The following is a 19,037-nucleotide window of genomic DNA, read 5'->3' as shown; positions in this document are numbered from 1 at the left end:
GTGTTTCCTTTATTTTGGTAGTTACCTGTATATACCATAAATGCCATACCATGTAACATGTACATATTTTCTGTTGACATATTGAAATATTTAGATATCATATCACAGTATTTAATTAAACATATGGTAAGCAGCTGTTGCTTTTGCATAGAGGAGCCACTTTGGCATAGGTTTACTTTTTTGTCTTCATTTTTGTCATTCATTTTGTCACAATTACATCAACTGTCATGGAAATCTGTGTTATTACTGACAAAGAAAATGACTCTGTCAATAGTCCTAAAAGGCTACCAAGACATCTGTCCACATTAGTGGGGGTGAGTGGTCATAGTGTGTTTGTGTGTGTGGCTGGGTTAATATGATATGGCATTTGTCAGTTGAGGTGGTGTTGAAGGAGTGAATTGAATGTCTTTCATTCGCAAATGCCTGCTGTTTCAACTTCAATCACTTTTTATTACCTAATGCATGCTTTGCTGCTGCTGTAATGTACATTAACTGGCAGCTCCAAAGGAAGCTGCATTGATCTCTGGTTAAATGGACTTCAAAGCTTATTGTGAGGTTGGTCACTTCATTTAGCCAATTAATGTGCTGCACTGTGCACAAATACCTGTTAAACCATGTCTGGTATCCTACTCATAAATAGATAGTAGAGATTGGTTTGATCACTCAGGATTTTGATACATTTGCACATTTTGTGGATGGATTGGAATGGAATGTATCAGTTCTCTTCCAAAGTTCCCTTTTGTATTGTCCAGAGCAACTGAAGGTTTGAGGCTGTGGGGGTGGGCAGGAAAAAACAGGGTGTCTGTTGTGCAATTGATATGCCATTCTTCACCTTCACCTAACACTGAAATACCATTGTCTAAAATGTAGACTCTAAATTAATGCCAAATTTAGATCCTCTGAGTGCATCTAAGATATGTGATTGCTGAAGATTTCGTATGGAGAATTTGATAATCTGCTGATAAAAAATTTCCCCAATCAAGAATGGTTGTTTCAATGAGTGTGATAGGTTTATTGGATAACCAATGGCAATATATTTGATTGAAAAGTCATTGTTTGCAGAATATTTGCATTTAGAGGCAGTGTTTTTCATTGGATGATGAACAACCTGACCTGTGTTGAAGGTCAGAATATTATTATAAAAGATGACAGGGTGACTTTATATGACATACGCTGGTTATATCCACTAGTATTTCTAATAAAAACCTTTTCCTCAATTATGTTTTATTTGCAATAATGTTTGTCTTTTCAACTGCATGATTAAGTGAAGACACAGTATGACGGTACAGTATCTTCTAATGTTCTGTCTTATGTTTACCATTTGAGGTGGCAGGCAGCCTAGTGGTTAAGAGCTTTGGGCCAATAACCAAAAGGTCACTGGTTCAAATACCTGAGCCAACTAGGTGAACAATCTGTGCCCTTTGAGCAAGGTACTTAACACTAATTGATCCAGGGTTGATCAATACCATGATGACAAAGTAACATGTTTTTAGACATTTTTGCAAATGTATTGAAAATGAAATGCAGAAATATTTAATTTACCTAAGTATTCACATCCCTGAGTCAATACTTTGTAGAAGCACCTTTGGTGGCTATTACAGCTTTGATTAATCGCTATGTCCATGTCTGTATATCTATATCTGTATCAGCTTTGCACATCTGAACTTGGGGATTTTCTCCCATTCTTCCTTGCAGATTTTCTCAAGCTCTGTTAAGTTAGATGGGGAGAGGCAGTGAACCGCAATCTTCAAGTCTTTCCACAGATTTTCAATGGGATTATAGTCGGCTTTGGCTGGTATACTCAAGGACTTTCATATTATTTTTCTGAAGCCATTCCAGCGTTGCTTTGGCTGTATGCTTGGAATCATTGCTTGGGTTGACAGGTAGCCTAGTGCTTAGAGCGTTGGACTAATAACCGAAAGGTTGCAAGATGAGACCGTGAGCTGACAAGGTAAAAATATGTTGTTCTGCACCTGAACAAGGCAGTTAACCCACTGTTTCTAGGCTGTCATTGAACATAACAATTTGTTCTTAACTGACTTGCCTAGTTAAATAAAGGTTTAAAAAATAATAATTGTGTCACGTCCTGACCATGGTAAGCTGTTATTTTCTATGGTAGAGTAGGTCAGGGCGTGACAGTGGAGTTTTCTGGTTTCGTTTTTCTATGTTGGGTTGTTCTAGTTTTTGTATTTCTATGTTGGGCTTTGTTTGAGATGATCTCCAATTAGAGGCAGCTGGTCATCGTTGTCTCTAATTGGAGGTCATATTTAAGTTAGTGTTTGTCCCACCTGGGTTTGTGGGAGATTTATTTTGAGTCGTGTATGTTTCACCTCTGCGTCATGGTTTGTTATTCAGTTTATTTATGGATTGCATAGTTTTACAGTATAAATAAAATGTGGAATGACACACACGCTGCACTTTGGTCTCCTCCTTTCGACAACCGTGACAAATTGTCCAGTTGGAACGTAAATCTTATCCCCTGTCTAAGATCGTTTGCACTCGGAAGCAGATTCTCATCAAGGATATGCCTGTATTTGGATCCATTCATTGTTATGAAACTGCCTAGAGCTGGCCCTCCGACCAAACTGAGCAATTGGGCAAGAATTACCTTGGTCAGGGAGGTGACCAAGAACCCAATGACCATACTGAAAAAACTAGAGTTCCTTGGCTGAGATGGGAGAACTTGCCAGAAGGACAACAGTCTCTAGAGCACTTCACCAATCTGGGCTTTATGGGAGAGTAGCCGGAGCAAAGCAACTCCTGAGAAAAAGGCACAATACTGTGAAGCATTGTGGTGGCCGCATCATGCTATGGGGATGCTTTTCAGTGACTGGGAGACTGGTAAGAATAGAGGGAACAATGATTAGAGCCAAATACAGGCAAATCCTTGATGAGAACCTGCTTCCGAGTGCAAATGACCTTAGACTGGGGATAAGATTTACGTTTCAACAGGACAATGATCGCCAAAACAACACTAGAATGGCTTTAGAACAAGAATGTGAAAGTCCTTGAGTGGTCCAGCCAAAGCCCAGACTTGAATCCCATTGAAAATCTGTGAAAACAGGCCTCCTGAGTGGCGCAGCTGTCTAAGGCACTGCATCACAGTGCTAGAGGTGTCACTACAGACCTGGGTTCGATCCCGGCTGTATCACAACCGACCGTGATCGGGAGTCCCATAGGGCGGCGCACAATTGGCCCACCGTCGTCCGGGTTAGGGGAGGATTTGGCTGGGATAGGCCGTCATTGTAAATAAGAATTTGTTCTTAACAGACTTCCCTATACATTGCACCCACCCATGTTCCATTCCCATGGTCACATGTGCATTGAATTACACACAGGTCCAGATGTAGATGCCATCAAGGTTAACTAGCCAGCTAACATCACTTTCAATAGTTACTGATCATTTCACTATCAGCTTAGCCTTTCACACTGCTCTAGAACAAGCAGTCTTAACTGATAAACAAACTAGCTATGAAAAAGGTGGGCTATCTAGCTCCTGCCTTTCCATTCTTTGGATTGGTGGATACATGTCATTATTTTAATCCTATTTTTAATATTCGATGAGGGTTGTTGACGTCAATTGCCTGTATTCAATGGAGAGAGATGCTATGCTACTAGCCTCATGCTATTAATATGCATAGCCATCTCGAGACAACTCTGATATAAAGTGTTTTTTCTCAAAGTTGCTGGGATGTTACGTGTTCTACTTATATCAGTACACTCATAATGACTTAAGCATTACGAAACTTATTTTTGATCAAATAAACCTTAGGTAGAAAATAAGCCATAGATTTTTTTGTTGACCAAATCCAACACTCTCATTGACCTCCAAACAAAAACTCTTTGCTTGGTGGGCGAAACAATGAAAAAATGACACCTGCTGGAGGGAGACAGATTTTCCTCAGAGTTGGGCCTCTCTCTTCCTATTCCTCTCTACCTTTACGGGATCGGTGTCCCCCCCCCGCGGGAAGCTTGAGCTAACGTGTGCTAATGTGATTAGGATGACATTGTAAGTAACAAGAACATTTTCCAGGACATAGACATGTCTTATATTGGCAGAAAGCTTATATTATCGCTAATCTAACTGCACTGTCAAATTTACAGTTGCTATTACAGTGAACAAAGACCATGCTATTGTTTGAGGAGAGTGCACAACAACAAAAGTTCTGTTTGATAAAATCTATTTTTAAATTCAAATGTAGGATGTGTGAAGGTTAGTGTATTTTCCGTAGGGAAGCTAATTATCCATCATTTCACATTCCTGGGAGTGTATAAACTTAAATTTCTTATTACCATATAATTGTTGTATGTTCTCTATAGTTATGTACTTGAAAATGTATCAGTTGACCAATTTGGCACATTTGGGCAGACTTAATACAACATTTTGAACAGTAATGCAATAGTTAATTGGATCAGTCTAAAACTTTGCGCATACACTGCTGCCATCTAGTGGCCAAAATCTAAATTGCGCCTAGACTCCTGAGTGATATAACGGCCTTTCTGTCATTTCAAAGATGAAGGGGAAAAAAAGAGAAAATGTATGTTTTTTTCTTTGTATTATATTTTACCAGATCTAATGTGTTATATTCTCCTACATTAATTTCACATTTCCACAAACTTCAGTGTTTCCATTCAAATGGTATCAAGAATATGCATATCTTTGCTTCAGATCCTAAGCTACAGGCAGTTAGATTTGGGCATGTCATTTTCGGCGAAAATTTGAGAAAAAAAAGGGTCCGATATTTAAGATATTTTAATACCTATTATTTTCCCGCAAATTACAAAAAACGTTGCAAAACCTCAGTGGGCTGGACCTTCGGACCACTTCCGGTTCAAAGTTTGAGGAGGTCAGGGTGTCCTTCCCACGTGTTTTCTCAGGCAGTAATCTGTCTGAAACGTCATTACTGGGTAACGGAAACTCTGTGATTATCTAACTTTTGTATTTTCTTATCTAGTCAAATTTACCAATCTATAACCATGCTAAAGTCTCTTTCCCGAGCGGTGAGTACTGCAGTTCGAATTTCTACAAGCACAATGTTTTCGGCCCGAGCTCTCCAGCCTCTTACGAGGTCGACATTATGTTCTTCAAACTCGGGAGCAATACGGCCTTTTAGCCGGTCTCTCTGGATGATGAGCCATAACGGGGCAGCATCGGTATACAGACCAAAACTCTTCAGTTCAAAAGGATTTACTCCTGTGTCGTGTGGATGTGGATCACTACACACAGAAGGTAATTACTAGCTAAATTAAGTATCTACTGTTGTGAGTGCGCTAGCTAACGTTAGCTATCTAGCTGCTAGCTAAATATGACAATCCCTAAAAACACGCCTCTTCTATACGGCTATATTTACGCAGCAGGTCAGGATAATTAGGTTAAGGTTGGACATGGGTTAGGGTTAGTGAAAATGCTCTCCTAACCTGCTAAATAGGCCTCAACTTGGACTTGTTGAATATAATTACTATAGTTTCCTGTATGTAAAGCAGTGCAGGAATAGCTGCGACCATCATGCAGAACATGGACATAATTTATTTAACCGTTGTCATGTAGCTGACAGGTTGGACGAAATTGGCAACAGAATTGTATTCATAGCTAGTTTGTTTATCAGTTAAGACTGCTTGTTCTAGAGCAGTGCGAAAGGCTAAGCTGATAGTGAAACGATCAGTAACTATTGAAAGTGATATTAGCTGGCTAGTTAACCTTGATGGCATCTACATCTGGACCTGTGTGTAATTCAATGCACATGTGACCATGGGAATGGAACATGGGTGGGTGCAATGTATAGGGGTTGGTCATAATCTATGGGACAGTGTGTATATACAATTTTAACCTGTATTTAACTAGGCAAGTCTGTTAAGAACAATTTCTTATTTACAATGACGGCCTATCCCAGCCAAATCCACCCCTAACCCGGACGACGGTGGGCCAATTGTGCGCCGCCCTATGGGACTTCCGATCACGGCCAGTTGTGATACAGCCTGGGATCGAACCAGGGTCTGTAGTCACGCCTCTAGCACTGCGACGCTATATATGACTAGCATGTAGCTAATACTGACTTATCTTTTGATCTAAGATCCTATATAATTGCTTGGTTTCAGGAGACAAAGCCTTTGGAAATTTCCTTTCGGATGAAATCAAAGAAGAGAAGAAGATCCAGAAAAGCAATACTCTTCCCAAGATGTCTGGAGGGTGGGAGCTACAGCAGAACGGCACAGAAGCCAAACTCATTAGGACAATTTCTGGAGAAAAGTAAGGCCATCTCGATATTAGTTTATGCCTGCCCGCTACACCAAGTAGATTAGTAAATGACCGGTACTGATACACTCCCTGCAGACATTTTATTTGACTAATAATTAACCTAGATGTTGTATTAATAAATCCATAACTGCACAAAATGAACCCAGTTAACATTATTTGAAAGTAATTTGAACTACATTTTCTATAAGCGACTCTACATTGTCTGACCCCTCGTCCTTTTACTTAGAGTGACCGTCACATTCAACGTCAACAACAGTATTCCCCCTAAGTTTGAAGAGGAGGCTGAACAAGCACAGGGACAGAAGTCTGCAGAGAATGAGGTAACCTCTTTGTACTGTCTTTTCCGAAATGGACACGCACTGCACTGAACGTGTTGCACTGTTACATTGTTTAGGTTTTGAACCATGTGTATTTTGTTTCCTTAAAGCCAGATATTGTGTCTTCACCCAACTTCGTTGTCGAGGTGACGAAACAGGCGGCAAAACATTCCTTGGTGTTTGACTGCCATTATCCTGAAGATGAGGTAAGTTATCCTACAAGTGAATCATCATTGGCTTCATGTAAAGCCCAGACCAAGTTGAAACAAAATACATCTTTATCAACATAATTGGGAAGCATGCCCCCTCAGTTGCTAATCACTTAAGGCTTTATTGCTTGTTTCTTACCACATTTTGTTAATAAGCAATATATCTGACAGTGTTAGGCTAAATACATTTTCCAGGCAATTCATGGTGAAGGGGAAGAAGAGAGTGATATTTTTGCCATCCGTGAGGTCAGCTTCCAGCCTGAGGGAGATGTAGAGTGGAAGGAAACCGCCTACACACTCAACACAGACTCTCTGGACTGGGTAAGTACCTTATCTTGGTCCATCTGTCTGCAAATTAACATCTCTCGGGTATGTGGGACGAAATCGCCCCACCTAGTCAACAGCCAGTGGAATCGAGTGGCGCGATATTCAAAAACCTTAAAAATGCTATAACTTCAATTTCTCAAACATATGACTATTTTACACCATTTTCAAGACAAGACTCTCGTTAATCTACCAGATTGTCCGATTTCAAAAAGGCTTTACAACGAAAGCAAAACATTAGATTATGTCAGGAGAGTACCCAGCCAGAAATAATCACACACACATTTTTCAAGCTAGCATATAATGTCACAAAAACCAAAACCACAGCTAAATGCAGCACTAACCTTTGATCTTCATCAGATGACACTCCTAGGACATTATGTTATACAATACATGCATGTTTTGTTCAATCAAGTTCATATTTATATCAAAAACCAGCTTTTTACATTAGCATGTGACGTTCAGAACTAGCAAACGCACCGAAAACTTCCGGTGAATTTACTAAATTACTCACGATAAACTTTCACAAAAAACATAACAATTATTTTAAGAATTATAGATACAGAACTCCTTTATGCAATCGCGGTGTCAGATTTTAAAATAGCTTTTCAGCAAAAGCACATTTTGCAATATTCTGAGTAGATAGCCCGGCCATCACGGGCTAGCTAATTTGACACCCACCAAGTTTGGCGTTCACTAAACTCAGAATTACTATAAGAAAAATTGGATTACCTTTGCTGTTCTTCGTCAGAATGCACTCCCAGGACTTCTACTTCAACCACATGTTGTTTTGGTTCAAAATAATCCATAGTTATGTTCAAATGTCCTCTGTTTTGTCCGTGCGTTCAGGTCCCTATCCGAACGGTGGCGCGCGGACGCATATGTCGTGACAAAAAATGTCAAAATATTCCATTACCGTACTTCGAAGCATGTCAAACGCTGTTTAAAATCAATTTTTATGCGATTTTTCTCGTAAAATAGCGATAATATTCCGACCGGGAGACGTTGTTTTTGTTCAAAGACTGAAAGAAGAAAATGGTGTCTTCATGTGCACGCGTGCGCCCGTGTCATTGTTCTCAGATCGACCACTTTCCAAATGCGCTACTGTTTTTCAGCCAGGGACTGCAGAGTCATCATTCCCCGTTCTGGTGCCTTCTGAGAGCCTATGGGAGCCTTAGAAAATGTCACGTTACAGCAGAGATCCTCTGTTTTCGATAAAGAGGCTATAGAAGGCCAAGAAATGGTCAGAGAGGGCACTTCCTGTATAGAATCTTCTCAGGTTTTGGCCTGCCATATGAGTTCTGTTATACTCACAGACACCATTCAAACAGTTTTAGAAACTTGAGGGTCTTTTCTATCCAAATCAAACAATTATATGCATATTCTCGTTTCTGGGCAGGAGTAATAACCAGATTAAATTGGGTACGTTTTTTATCCGGATGTGAAAATACTGCCCCCTACCCAAGAGAGGTTAAATATCATTACAAATACTTCTGAGTGTCAATGATGACTTGGCTGCCTACAATATTGGTCTTAATGCAGCTTTGGTAGAATTGTGACATACTTTTTAGAAAGCAACATGAGTTATAACCAGGAATTATGAGGTGTATTAGTCTCCAGACACCACAAACCTACTCCCACGACGGTTAAGGTGACTGGCTTATTTTATTTAACCTTTATTTAACTAGACAAGTCAGTTAAGAACAAATTCTTATTTACAACGATGGCCTACGCTGGGCCAAATGGGCGCCGTCCTATGGGACTCCCAATCATGGTCAGTTGTGATACAGCCTGGAATCGAAACAGGGTCTGTAGTGACGTCTCTAGCACTGAGATGCTGTGCCTTACACTGCTGCGCCACTCGGGAGCCCATATTATATTGCGGATCACATGGTTACGGTTTAATTTTGAAGTTCTCACTGGCCTTTCCTTTGTGGTTTACCTCAGGCCCTGTATGACCACCTCATGGACTTCCTGGCTGACCGGGGGGTTGACAACACGTTTGCTGACGAACTGATCGAGCTGAGCACTGCCATGGAGCATCACGAATACATCAAGTTCCTGGAGGACCTCAGTGGCTTTGTCAAATGCAATTAATGTTTGGAATTAATAGATTCAACAAGCTGTGTATAAGTAAATTCACAAACCAAACTAATTTCAGTAAGACACCATCTCCCTCTACATCGAAAGTGTTTAAATTTGAGGGAAAGTATAGGCACTGATTGAAGTCATTGCCCAGTTTGGACATGTCAGTTATCATTGAAACTGTTGTATGAGTTTGTGCTGCGTTGAACAGTAATTTAATATTGAACTACTGCTTTGCTGCAAATATGTCAGTGTTGCAAATGCTTCTGTATTTTACTGTATCTGAAAATAATGTTAATGTATGAAGGCTGTCATTTTCATTTGTCAACATTATGGACGCATGTCAGTCACCACACAAGTCACTGTATGACAAAATAATATGTTTCATAAATGAGTGGTTTTAGCATGATTTTATTTCAGATAGTATCCAAGCATGGTCAACTGACATTTTATAAAAGGAGTAATGAAGATCCAGTCAGTGTCCACATAGTCGCTGTACTCTGCATTCAAGTATTTGATAGTCAATACATAACCATTGAAGAAAAGGGTTATTGGTTTGACACCTTAAATGAACAATTCTATAAATCAATGCTACTTCCAGTTCTAGTGAAGGACCCCTTAATACTTAATCTCAAAATATGATGGTTTTATTAGATGAATACAATAGGAATGTTTAACATGCTAAGTGGAGGGAGTAGTGATACTGGGTAAGTGTCGTGTTATGGCCTGGCTGACGTCCCAAACAGAATTCATTATGATAAACAGTCTTCCTATGTCCCAAATGGTACACCGTTCCCTTTATAGTACACTACTTTTGACTAGGGCCCATAGGAAAGAAAATATCAATTCAGGGCCAATAAGGCACTATATAGGGATTAGGGTGCCATTTGCGATGCATCCAAGTGTTTAACCCAGTCAGTCAGGTAGTTTATGAGGTTAGGCAAGCTGTCTGTATTGGAGGCCATGGAGACGGCTGGGATTTGGTGACAGTCCTCCATGTGTTCTGTTACCCTCCTCTCCAACAGACACTGCAGCACCTCTGCGGTCATGTTCATTTGCTGGACACGAGATTAAAAAACACTGATAAGACATCAATCAGCCATGAGCATAGAACAGAAAAAAGTGGCTTACTTAAAATGATCGTGAGGAATATCAGTGGTCAGGACAACAGAAAATGGCCAACTATACTGAACAAAAATATAAATTAATTGTTGGTCCCATATTTCATGAGCTGAAATAAAATATCCCAGAAATGTTCCATATGCACAAAAAGTTTTTCCTCAGATTTTGTGCACAAATTTATTTACATCCCTTTTAGTGTGGATTTCTCCTTTGCAAAGATAGCCCATTCCCTGACTGGTGTGGTATATCAAGAAGCTCATTAATCTGCAAGATCGTTACACAGGTGCGCTGGGCACAATAAAAGGCCACTAAACTGCAGTTTTGACACAATGCCACAGATGTCTCAACTTTTGAGGGAGCGTGCAATTGCCATGCTGACTGCAGAAATGTACACCAGAGCTGTTACCAGATAATTTGTTAATTTCTCTACCATAACTGCCTCCAACGTCATTTTACAACATCCAACCGGCCTCACAAACTCAGACCTCGTATAACCACGCCAGCCCAGGACCTTCACATCCAGCTGATTCACCTGTGTGATTGTCTGAGTCCAGCCACCTGGACAGCTGATGAAACTGTGGGTTTGCACAACCTAAGGATTTCTGCACAAATGAGAAGTAGAGACGTATCCTCTTCGTGGATGAATCCCGGTTTCAAATGTACCGGGCAGATGGCAGACTGTATGGCGTCGTGTGGGTGAGCGGTTTGTTGATGTCAACATTGTGAACAGAGTGCCCCATGGTGGCAGAGCGGTTAAGGTATGGGCAGGCATAAGCAACAGACAATGAACACTAGTATTTTATTGATGGCAATTTGAATGCACAGAGATACCATGACAAGATCCTGAGGCCCATTGTCGTGCCATTCATTCGTCGCCAGCCACCTCATGTTTCAGAATGATAATGCAAGGTCCCATGTCGCAAGGATCTGTACACAATTCCTGGAAGCTGAACATGTCCCAGTTCTTCCATGGCCTGCATACTCACCAGACATGTCACCCATTGAGCATGTTTGGGATGCTCTGGATCAGCGTGTACAACAGCGTGTGCCAGTTCCAGCAACTTCGAACAGCCATTGAAGAGGAGTCGGACAACATTCCACAGGTCACAATCAACAGCCTGATCAACTCTGTGAAGGAGATGTGTTGCGCTGCATGAGGCAAATGATGGTCACACCAGATACCGACTGGTTTTCTGATCCAGGCCCCTACCTTTTTTAAAAGATATCTGTGACCAACAGATGCATATCTGTATTCCCAGTTATGCTAAATCCATAGATTAGGGCCTAATCATTTTTTTTTTCTCAATTGACGGATTTCCTTATATGAACTGTAACTCGGTAAAATCGTTGAAATTGTTGCATGTTGCGTTAATATTTTTATTCAGTGTAAAAAGGGCATCTTGGTTTGGGAGGTTGGTAAATTTTAAAGTAACTGTCCAGTGTTTGAAGATTTCTATGAAATATGACCTATAATTTATTATAATACGAGTGAAATTGTTTTCCTTCCACTTTTTCAGGTTTTCTGTATTTGGCTTATTAAAAATATTATTATTTTTTACTTTTTTGTCATTTAGCAGACGCTCTTATCCAGAGCAACTTACAGTAGTGAATGCATACATTTCATACCTTTTTTTTCTGTGCTGGCCCCCCGTGGGAATCAAACCCACAACCCTGGTGTTGCAAACACCATGCTCTACCAACTGAGCTACGTGAGTAGACTGCTGATTGGCCAGCTCATCCTCAGGAGTACAACATTGTACTCCATAGGAAATAGCAAGCATTTTTGAAACCGTATTGTTTGAGATTCAAGTTTGAGGTGGGGTTTTTAAGTGGGTTTTTTTCTCCAATTGATGTTTTTGCCACAGATAAGAGTATAGGACGAGTCAACAACATTATTTGGGTATGAACTTTTGAAAGTGAGATTTTCACTGGACTGTTACTTTAATGGTGTATGACATAATACAAACCCTTGTGTTGATATAAAGCCCACAGGGACAGGAGGTAAAATGGCTGTTCACAGTCAGGTTGTTTCTGAAATTAAAAAAGAAGACAGTCACACAGTCAGAGTGGTTTACAGTCTAAACTATGACAAAATCTGAGCAAGTACAATAGCATATTAGTGAGTTTGGGGCAAAGGCACATCTCTGAGAGATTGAAACACTTACACATGCTATATGATTTCCCTTTCCCCGACCATCTCTTCCACAACTGAATACACATACAACTCTTCAAACTGCATACTTTTCTCATTTTCATCAATGATGTAGAGCGCTGTATAAAGACAAAATACAGTACATATTATTCACAGTGAGAACCATTCATTTTTGGGCTTTCGTCCCGTTTTCTGTGTGTGTGTGTAATGCATTCAGGCAACATTAATTTGGGAAATTAAACAGTGCTGACTCTCTCCCATTTGGCGGTACTTCTCCAGTAGCCTGGATCTGCTGTTTCTCAACCAATCCACGCAACGCTGAGGAACAAACAAAGTTAGCCATCAAAAGAAGTTACACGTCACCCCTTCTCCTCCTCCTCAAAGAGACCCACCTGGGTCACAGCACCAATGTTACCAATTAGGGTTCGAACCCATGTTTCTGGGCCCTCCATAAGGCTGTGTCGACTGGAAGCAACACATCGTTACGGTGGTGATATGTGAATCCTTTCAAACAGCTAACCTTGTCTTGGCGATACTTTCTTAGTTCTTGATTCTGAAGAAAAGTGTGACTTATAAATGTTGGTGTTCAGTTGCAGGTGGTTCTCCAAACACCAGAGATTATTCAGAAAGATAGTAAAATGCTTGTTTTTCTCCGAGTAAGAGTTGCCTTGCCATTTTAGCTGCCAGACATCTTGGATTTCCCAACATCTTTGCAGGAACTTGTGGTTTCTATGCGACTCTGCCTCGGCCACGTGTAGAAGTAGACAGTGCATCACACAGTACAACCAAAACAAAGATCTACACACAAGCAAGAGGCATTTCTCAGTTCTCACCAGATACACAACATTCTGAATATTCCCCCCCCCAAAAAAAAATTGTGGGGACCCACCTGCAACTGAACACGGACATTCATAAAGTATCGGCAAGAAAAGGTTAGTTGAAAAATTGCTTCCAACCCTTTCTGCTAGCCAAGGTATAACGGCTACTGAGATACTACTTGGAATGAAAAGCTCTATATAAATAAATCTATTATTATTATTTATAAGATACACTTTGTCCCCTGAATCGAGAACTTATAAAGCTGCTAAGACCAGGTTAGTTGGGGCGGCAGGTTGCCTAGTGGTTAGAGCTTTGGACTTGTAACCTTTAGGTTGCAAGATTGAATCCCTGAGCTGACAAGGTAAAAATCTGTTGTTCTGCCCCTGAACAAGGCACTTAACCCACTGTTCATAGGCCATCATTGAAAATAAGAATTTTTTCTTAACTGACTTGCCTAGTTAAATAAAGGTTAAAAAAAGTTGGAAAATATTGGGTGCCATTTTCCATTGGTGTTAGACCGAGGTAAAATAGGTTTCGTATCAGACATTCAGAGTTAGCCTATTTAAATGTTGACATCAATTTTCATTCCTCTGATTACTACGAAGGATCTTTCACGAGTTAATGTTTTAAATTATTATTTTTACTTGGGTGAAAGTGCAATCGCTATAAGGGCCCTTGAAAGTCTCAGTGATGTGGTTAATTCCACACATTTTTGTTTGTTTTGTTTCTATTTCAAAAAGGACCTCAACAAAAGAATCAAATTATTTTTTTAAAACTACTTTTACAATCTTTACAACGTAAAGTGTTGACTTGATAGTCAGGTGTTAGATCAACATGTTGATCAACATAACTAATCCCGGCGATAGGCTATGATATGTAATCAAGTATGAGCTGGGCTGAAACAAAAGCTTATACACACTCCTACCATTCAGATCTGAAGCTGTCCACCCTTGTAAGTCATTATTCTGTACTATGGGTACAATTGGAGGTGGGTTGGGGGGAATTCATTTAGATGGTAATGATATATAATACATGCTCCACTCTCAGGTAGAAGTTGAACTTGCTGACTGATGCCAAAGCGGCAGCTGCTAAAAGGTGCTGCATGGTCAATCTGATAAACGCATTGGCAGTGAAGCATTTATGGTGATACGGCCTCTGCAGATGTCAGGGCATTCATACTTCGTGCGCTTCGCAAAGCAGCGTAGAGCTGTTGAGTAGAGCTGTGTGAAGGAAGTTGTGAAGGAAGTTGTCAAGGAAGCGAGTTTGTTTATACAGGACCTAATGCCACCACTTACCATCAACTAATCATGTCAGTGCGGAGCTATTCATAGCCCTCCGCATTGTTACAAAATTTGGGAGGCGTGGGGCGATGCGGTACAGAGCTCAATTTGGCTTCTGCATGCCTCCAGAGGTTCCGCTATTGCATCACACCCTCCATACAGAGCATTCGACCACGTTTTCAGATCAAGCATAAATTGGCTTCAAGAAGAAGGGAGCAGCTGCAGACCAGAAGCCTACAGCCAATGCAGCACTGGTCCACACCTGTTCTGTCTGTCGGGTGAGTAGTATTAGTTGGTACTGTATGTGCCTTTAGGTTCCTCTCCATGTGTAGGCTATTGTACTGGCCTGTGTGGTACAGTCTTTCATATGTGTAGTAGTTTGTCACATCGTATTGCTTAGTTTATCATTTTTGTCTACTTTGAATTAAATCTAAGCCAATTCCTCCATTTTGCACTTTACTTTTTTAGACGCAGACCCGAAGACATTTGAAGCAGCACTTTGAGAGCAAGCTGTCCTCAGTGCTTAATTTGTATCGTGAATGGATCATTTGTGGAAATGCTGTGATCACTTATCTTCTTTAATGTTGTGATTCACAGACAAATGATGACCATGATTTGAATGCTGCAACTGAGAATGTATGACGTTGAGGGATACATGCTGAGACCCCGAGTATGACTGGACTTCGGCCAGATATTTGTGACAACGACATAAAAGGGGTGCAGAAGCACAACAACACACCGTTTTAAGTCTATTATATAGCCAACCATCCCTCTAGCTACCCCTTATTCCACACTATGCCTTTTATGACCATTGGTCCCTCAACTTCCAAAACTTTGGAACTCTCCATCTTATCTCTATAAACCCACCCTACTTTCACCAATTTCCCCTATGCTGCTTCCTTCACTTGTTCTTCTCTTGATTGGATGACATCTAGACTGAGTAACACATTTAAAAGGGTTGATGTGTACAGTTTAGGCTACCTTTTTTTCACCTGTGTAATGATGTCCTGCTTATTCTGGGGTTCAGACTGAATGCAGTGTTGAATGTGCTGCTAACAATTGACAGCAGCAACATGGACCTGTTAAATTGACAAGAAGGGTGTTGATATAGCAGTGTTTAGGCATGGCTTCCCGGTTTTGAGTCTGTTAAGTGTGTTTCTCATTCTGCTGGAGTTGACCTGGCATTTTATATAAAACCTACCTTACGCATCCAGTTGTTTCTCCATCTGCATCTCACCCACCAAAAATCACAATATGCTGTTTTACATTTTGTGTTATTTCTGCAGGTCTAATTCCTAAAATGTAAAAGCAGAAGAATCTGTATGCTCTCGGATACAATTAACAGTTCATATGGTGCTCTTCGATGTCCCAGGTTTGTGGCAGGAATAAATCATTTAATCTTTACTTCAAGTCAGATGTTTATATGTTATGTTTAAAAGGCGTATGCATTGTTACTATTTTGATTTATTTAAAGCAATGTAATTCCTTTAATCTGTAATCTTTTTATCTCTTTCTTTCTTTTTCTCTGAGGACCTGAGCCCTAGGACCATGCCTCAGGACTACCTGGCCTGATGACTCCTTGCTGTCCCCAGTCCACCTGGTCATGCTGCTGCTCCAGTTTCAACTGTTCTGCCTGCGGCTATGGAACTCTGACAAGTTCACCGGATGTACTACCTGTCCCAGACCTGCTGTTTTCAACTCTCTAAAGACAGCAGGAGCGGTAGAGATACTCTGAATGATCGGCTATGAAAAGCCAACTGACATTTACTCCTGAGGTGCTGACCTGTTGCACCCTCTACAACCACTGTGATTATTATTATTTGACCCCGCTGGTCATCTATGAACATTTGAACATCTTGGCCATGTTCTGTTATAATCTCCACCTGGCACAGCCAGAAAAGGACTGGCCACCCCTCATAGCCTGGTTCCTCTCTAGGTTTCTTCCAAGGTTCTGGCCTTTCTATGGAGTTTTTCCTAGCCACTGTGCTTCTACACCTGCATTTCTTGCTGTTTGGGGTTTTAGGCTGGGTTTCTGTTCAACACTTTGTGACATCAGCTGATGTAAGAAGGGCTTTATAAATAATTTGATTGATTGATTAATTAATTAATTGTTTCAGTTCAGGTGTTTGATGTGGTGGCTAGGTGCATTCTTGTCAAATAAATATGCCAAATAAATATGCTTATTCATTCATGATTATGGATACATTCTGCAATTAGTTCATCTGGCTTTGAATCTACAACAGAACATGTCAACAAGTTTGTTCCAAATTGCTTTAATACATCAGTACACCATGAATTGAAATACGGTGCCTTCAGAAAGTATTACTTATTCCATATCTTGTTGTGTTACAGTCTGAATTCAAAATCAATTAAATAGATTTTTTCTCACACATCTACATACAATACCCCATAATGACAAAGTGATAACATGTTTTAGAAATGTTTGCAAATTATTGAAAATAAAATACAGAAATATCTCACTTTACATAATTGACCACAGGTTTGTCCAATTTCCTTTGATCATCCTTGGGATATCACTACAACATGATTGAAGTCCACCTTTGGCCAATCAGTTGTTTGAATTGGATTTAGAAAGAATATACAGTACCAGTCAAAAATTTGATCACACCTATTTATTCAAGGGTTTTTCGCCCTGGCGTGACGCGTTGATAACCATCTCTCGGACAAAGTGACTTTTATCAATATATTTGTCTCTCTCTGACACCTTTGCTGTCAGCTAGCTAGCTACAGTACTAGCTACTTTGATCCAAAATGAAAAACAGTACAAGTCAAAAGTTTGGACACAGCTACTCATTCAAGGGCTTTTCATTATTTTTACTATTTCCTACACTGTAGAATAATAGTGAAGACACCGTACCTATGAAATAACACATATGGAATCATGTAGTAACCAAAAAAGTGTTAAACAAATCAAAATATATTTTATATTTGAGATTCTTCAAAGTACACACCCTTTGCCTTGATGACAGCTTTTCACACTCTTGGCATTCTCTCAACCAGCTTCATGAGGTAGTCACCTGGAATGCATTTCAATTAATAGGTGTGCCTTGTTAAAAGTTAATTTGTGGAATTTCTGTCCTTCTTAATGCATTTAAGCCAATCAGTTGTGTTGTGTCAAGGTAGTGGTGTTATACAGAAGATAGCCCTATTTGGAAAAAATACCAAGTCCATATTATGGCAAGAACAGCTAAAATAAGCAAAGAGAAATGACAGTCCATCATTACTTTAAGACATGAAGGTCAATCAATGCTGAACATTTCAAGAACCATCAAACGCTATGATGAAACTGGCTCTCATGAGGACCGCCACAGGAAAGGAAGACCCAGAGTTACCTCTGCTGCAGAGGATAAGTTCATTTGAGTTATCAGCCTCAGAAATTGCAGCCCAAATAATAAATAATGCTTCACAGAATTGAAGTAACAGACACATCTCCACATCAATTGTCCATGAAGACTGCGTGAATCAGGTCTTCATGGTCGAGTTGCTGCAAAGAAATCACTACTAAAGGACACCAAAAATAATAAGAGACTTGCTTGGACCAAGAAACACAAGCAATGGACATTAGACCGGTGGAAACCTGTCCTTTGGTCTGATGAGTCCAAATTTGAGATTATTGGTTCCACCCGCCATGTCTTTGTGAGATGCAGAGTAGGTGAACGGATAATCTCTGCATGTGTGGCTACCACCGTGAAACATGGAGGAGGAGGGGTGATGGTGTGGGGGTGCTTTGCTGGTGACACTGTCGGTGATTTATTTAGAATTCAAGGCACAATTAACAAGCATGGCTACCACAGCATTCTGAAGCGATACGCCATCCTATCTGGTTTGCGCTTAGTGGGACTATCACTTGCTTTTTTAAACAGGAAAAGGGATATTTTACCAAGAAGGAGAGTGATGGAAGGCTGCATCAGATGACCTGGCCTCCACAATCACCTGACCTCAACCCAGTTGAGATGGTTTGGGATAAGTTGGACCTCAGAGTGAAAGAAAAGCAGCCAACAAGTGCTCAGCATATGTGGGAACTCCTTCAAGACTGTTGGAAAAGCATTCCAGGTGAAGCTGGTTGAGAGAATGGCAAGAGTTTGCAAAGCTGTCATCAAGGCAAATGGTGGCTGCTTTGAAGAATGTCAAGAATGTCAATATATTTTGATTTGTTTTACACTTCTTTTTGCTTACTACATGATTCCATATGTGTTATTTCATAGTTTTGATGTCTTCACTATTATTCTACAATCTCACCATCAACAATCTCAACATAAAAATAAACAAAACCCCTTGAATGAGTAGGTGTGTCCAAATGTTTGACTGGTACTGTATATATAAAGGACCTACCGTTGACAGTGCATGTCAGAGTTGAAACTGTACCATGAAGTCCAAGGAACTGTCCGTAGATCTCCAAGATTGGATTGTGATGAGGCCTATATCTGGGGAAGGGTATACAAACATTTCTAG

At 40.3% G+C, this 19,037-nt stretch overlaps 1 protein-coding gene and 1 long non-coding RNA gene across 3 annotated transcripts; one reads left to right on the top strand and one right to left on the bottom strand.

The window, feature by feature from the left end:
* The first annotated feature begins 4,824 nt into the window (after positions 1–4,824).
* Positions 4,825–9,585, top strand: LOC106567406 (complement component 1 Q subcomponent-binding protein, mitochondrial). 2 transcript variants are annotated; one of them, XM_014136601.3, is made up of 6 exons: positions 4,825–5,230; positions 6,097–6,247; positions 6,483–6,576; positions 6,684–6,779; positions 6,960–7,103; positions 9,054–9,585. In XM_014136601.3, the coding sequence occupies exons 1-6, from the start codon at positions 4,978–4,980 to the stop codon at positions 9,201–9,203; spliced, it is 888 nt and encodes a 295-aa protein (XP_013992076.1). In that variant the 5' UTR covers positions 4,825–4,977; the 3' UTR covers positions 9,204–9,585. The 2 variants fall into 2 exon arrangements, with proteins under 2 accessions (XP_013992076.1, XP_013992077.1); XM_014136602.3 differs by having other exon boundaries at positions 4,827–5,230; positions 6,978–7,103.
* A 1-nt stretch (position 9,586) lies between these two features.
* Positions 9,587–14,388, bottom strand: LOC106567407 (RPA-interacting protein B). Its single transcript, XR_001320061.2, has 4 exons — positions 14,317–14,388; positions 12,479–12,783; positions 12,281–12,344; positions 9,587–10,249 (listed from the first exon to the last, which is right to left on the bottom strand). It is a non-coding gene; the product is annotated as an RPA-interacting protein B (long non-coding RNA).
* Between the last annotated feature and the right edge of the window lie 4,649 nt (positions 14,389–19,037).

The sequence above is a fragment of the Salmo salar genome, chromosome 13, assembly GCF_965601325.2.
Source record: "Salmo salar chromosome 13, fSalSal1, whole genome shotgun sequence".
NCBI lineage: Eukaryota > Metazoa > Chordata > Actinopteri > Salmoniformes > Salmonidae > Salmo > Salmo salar.
This window is presented reverse-complemented; position numbering and strand designations above follow the sequence as displayed.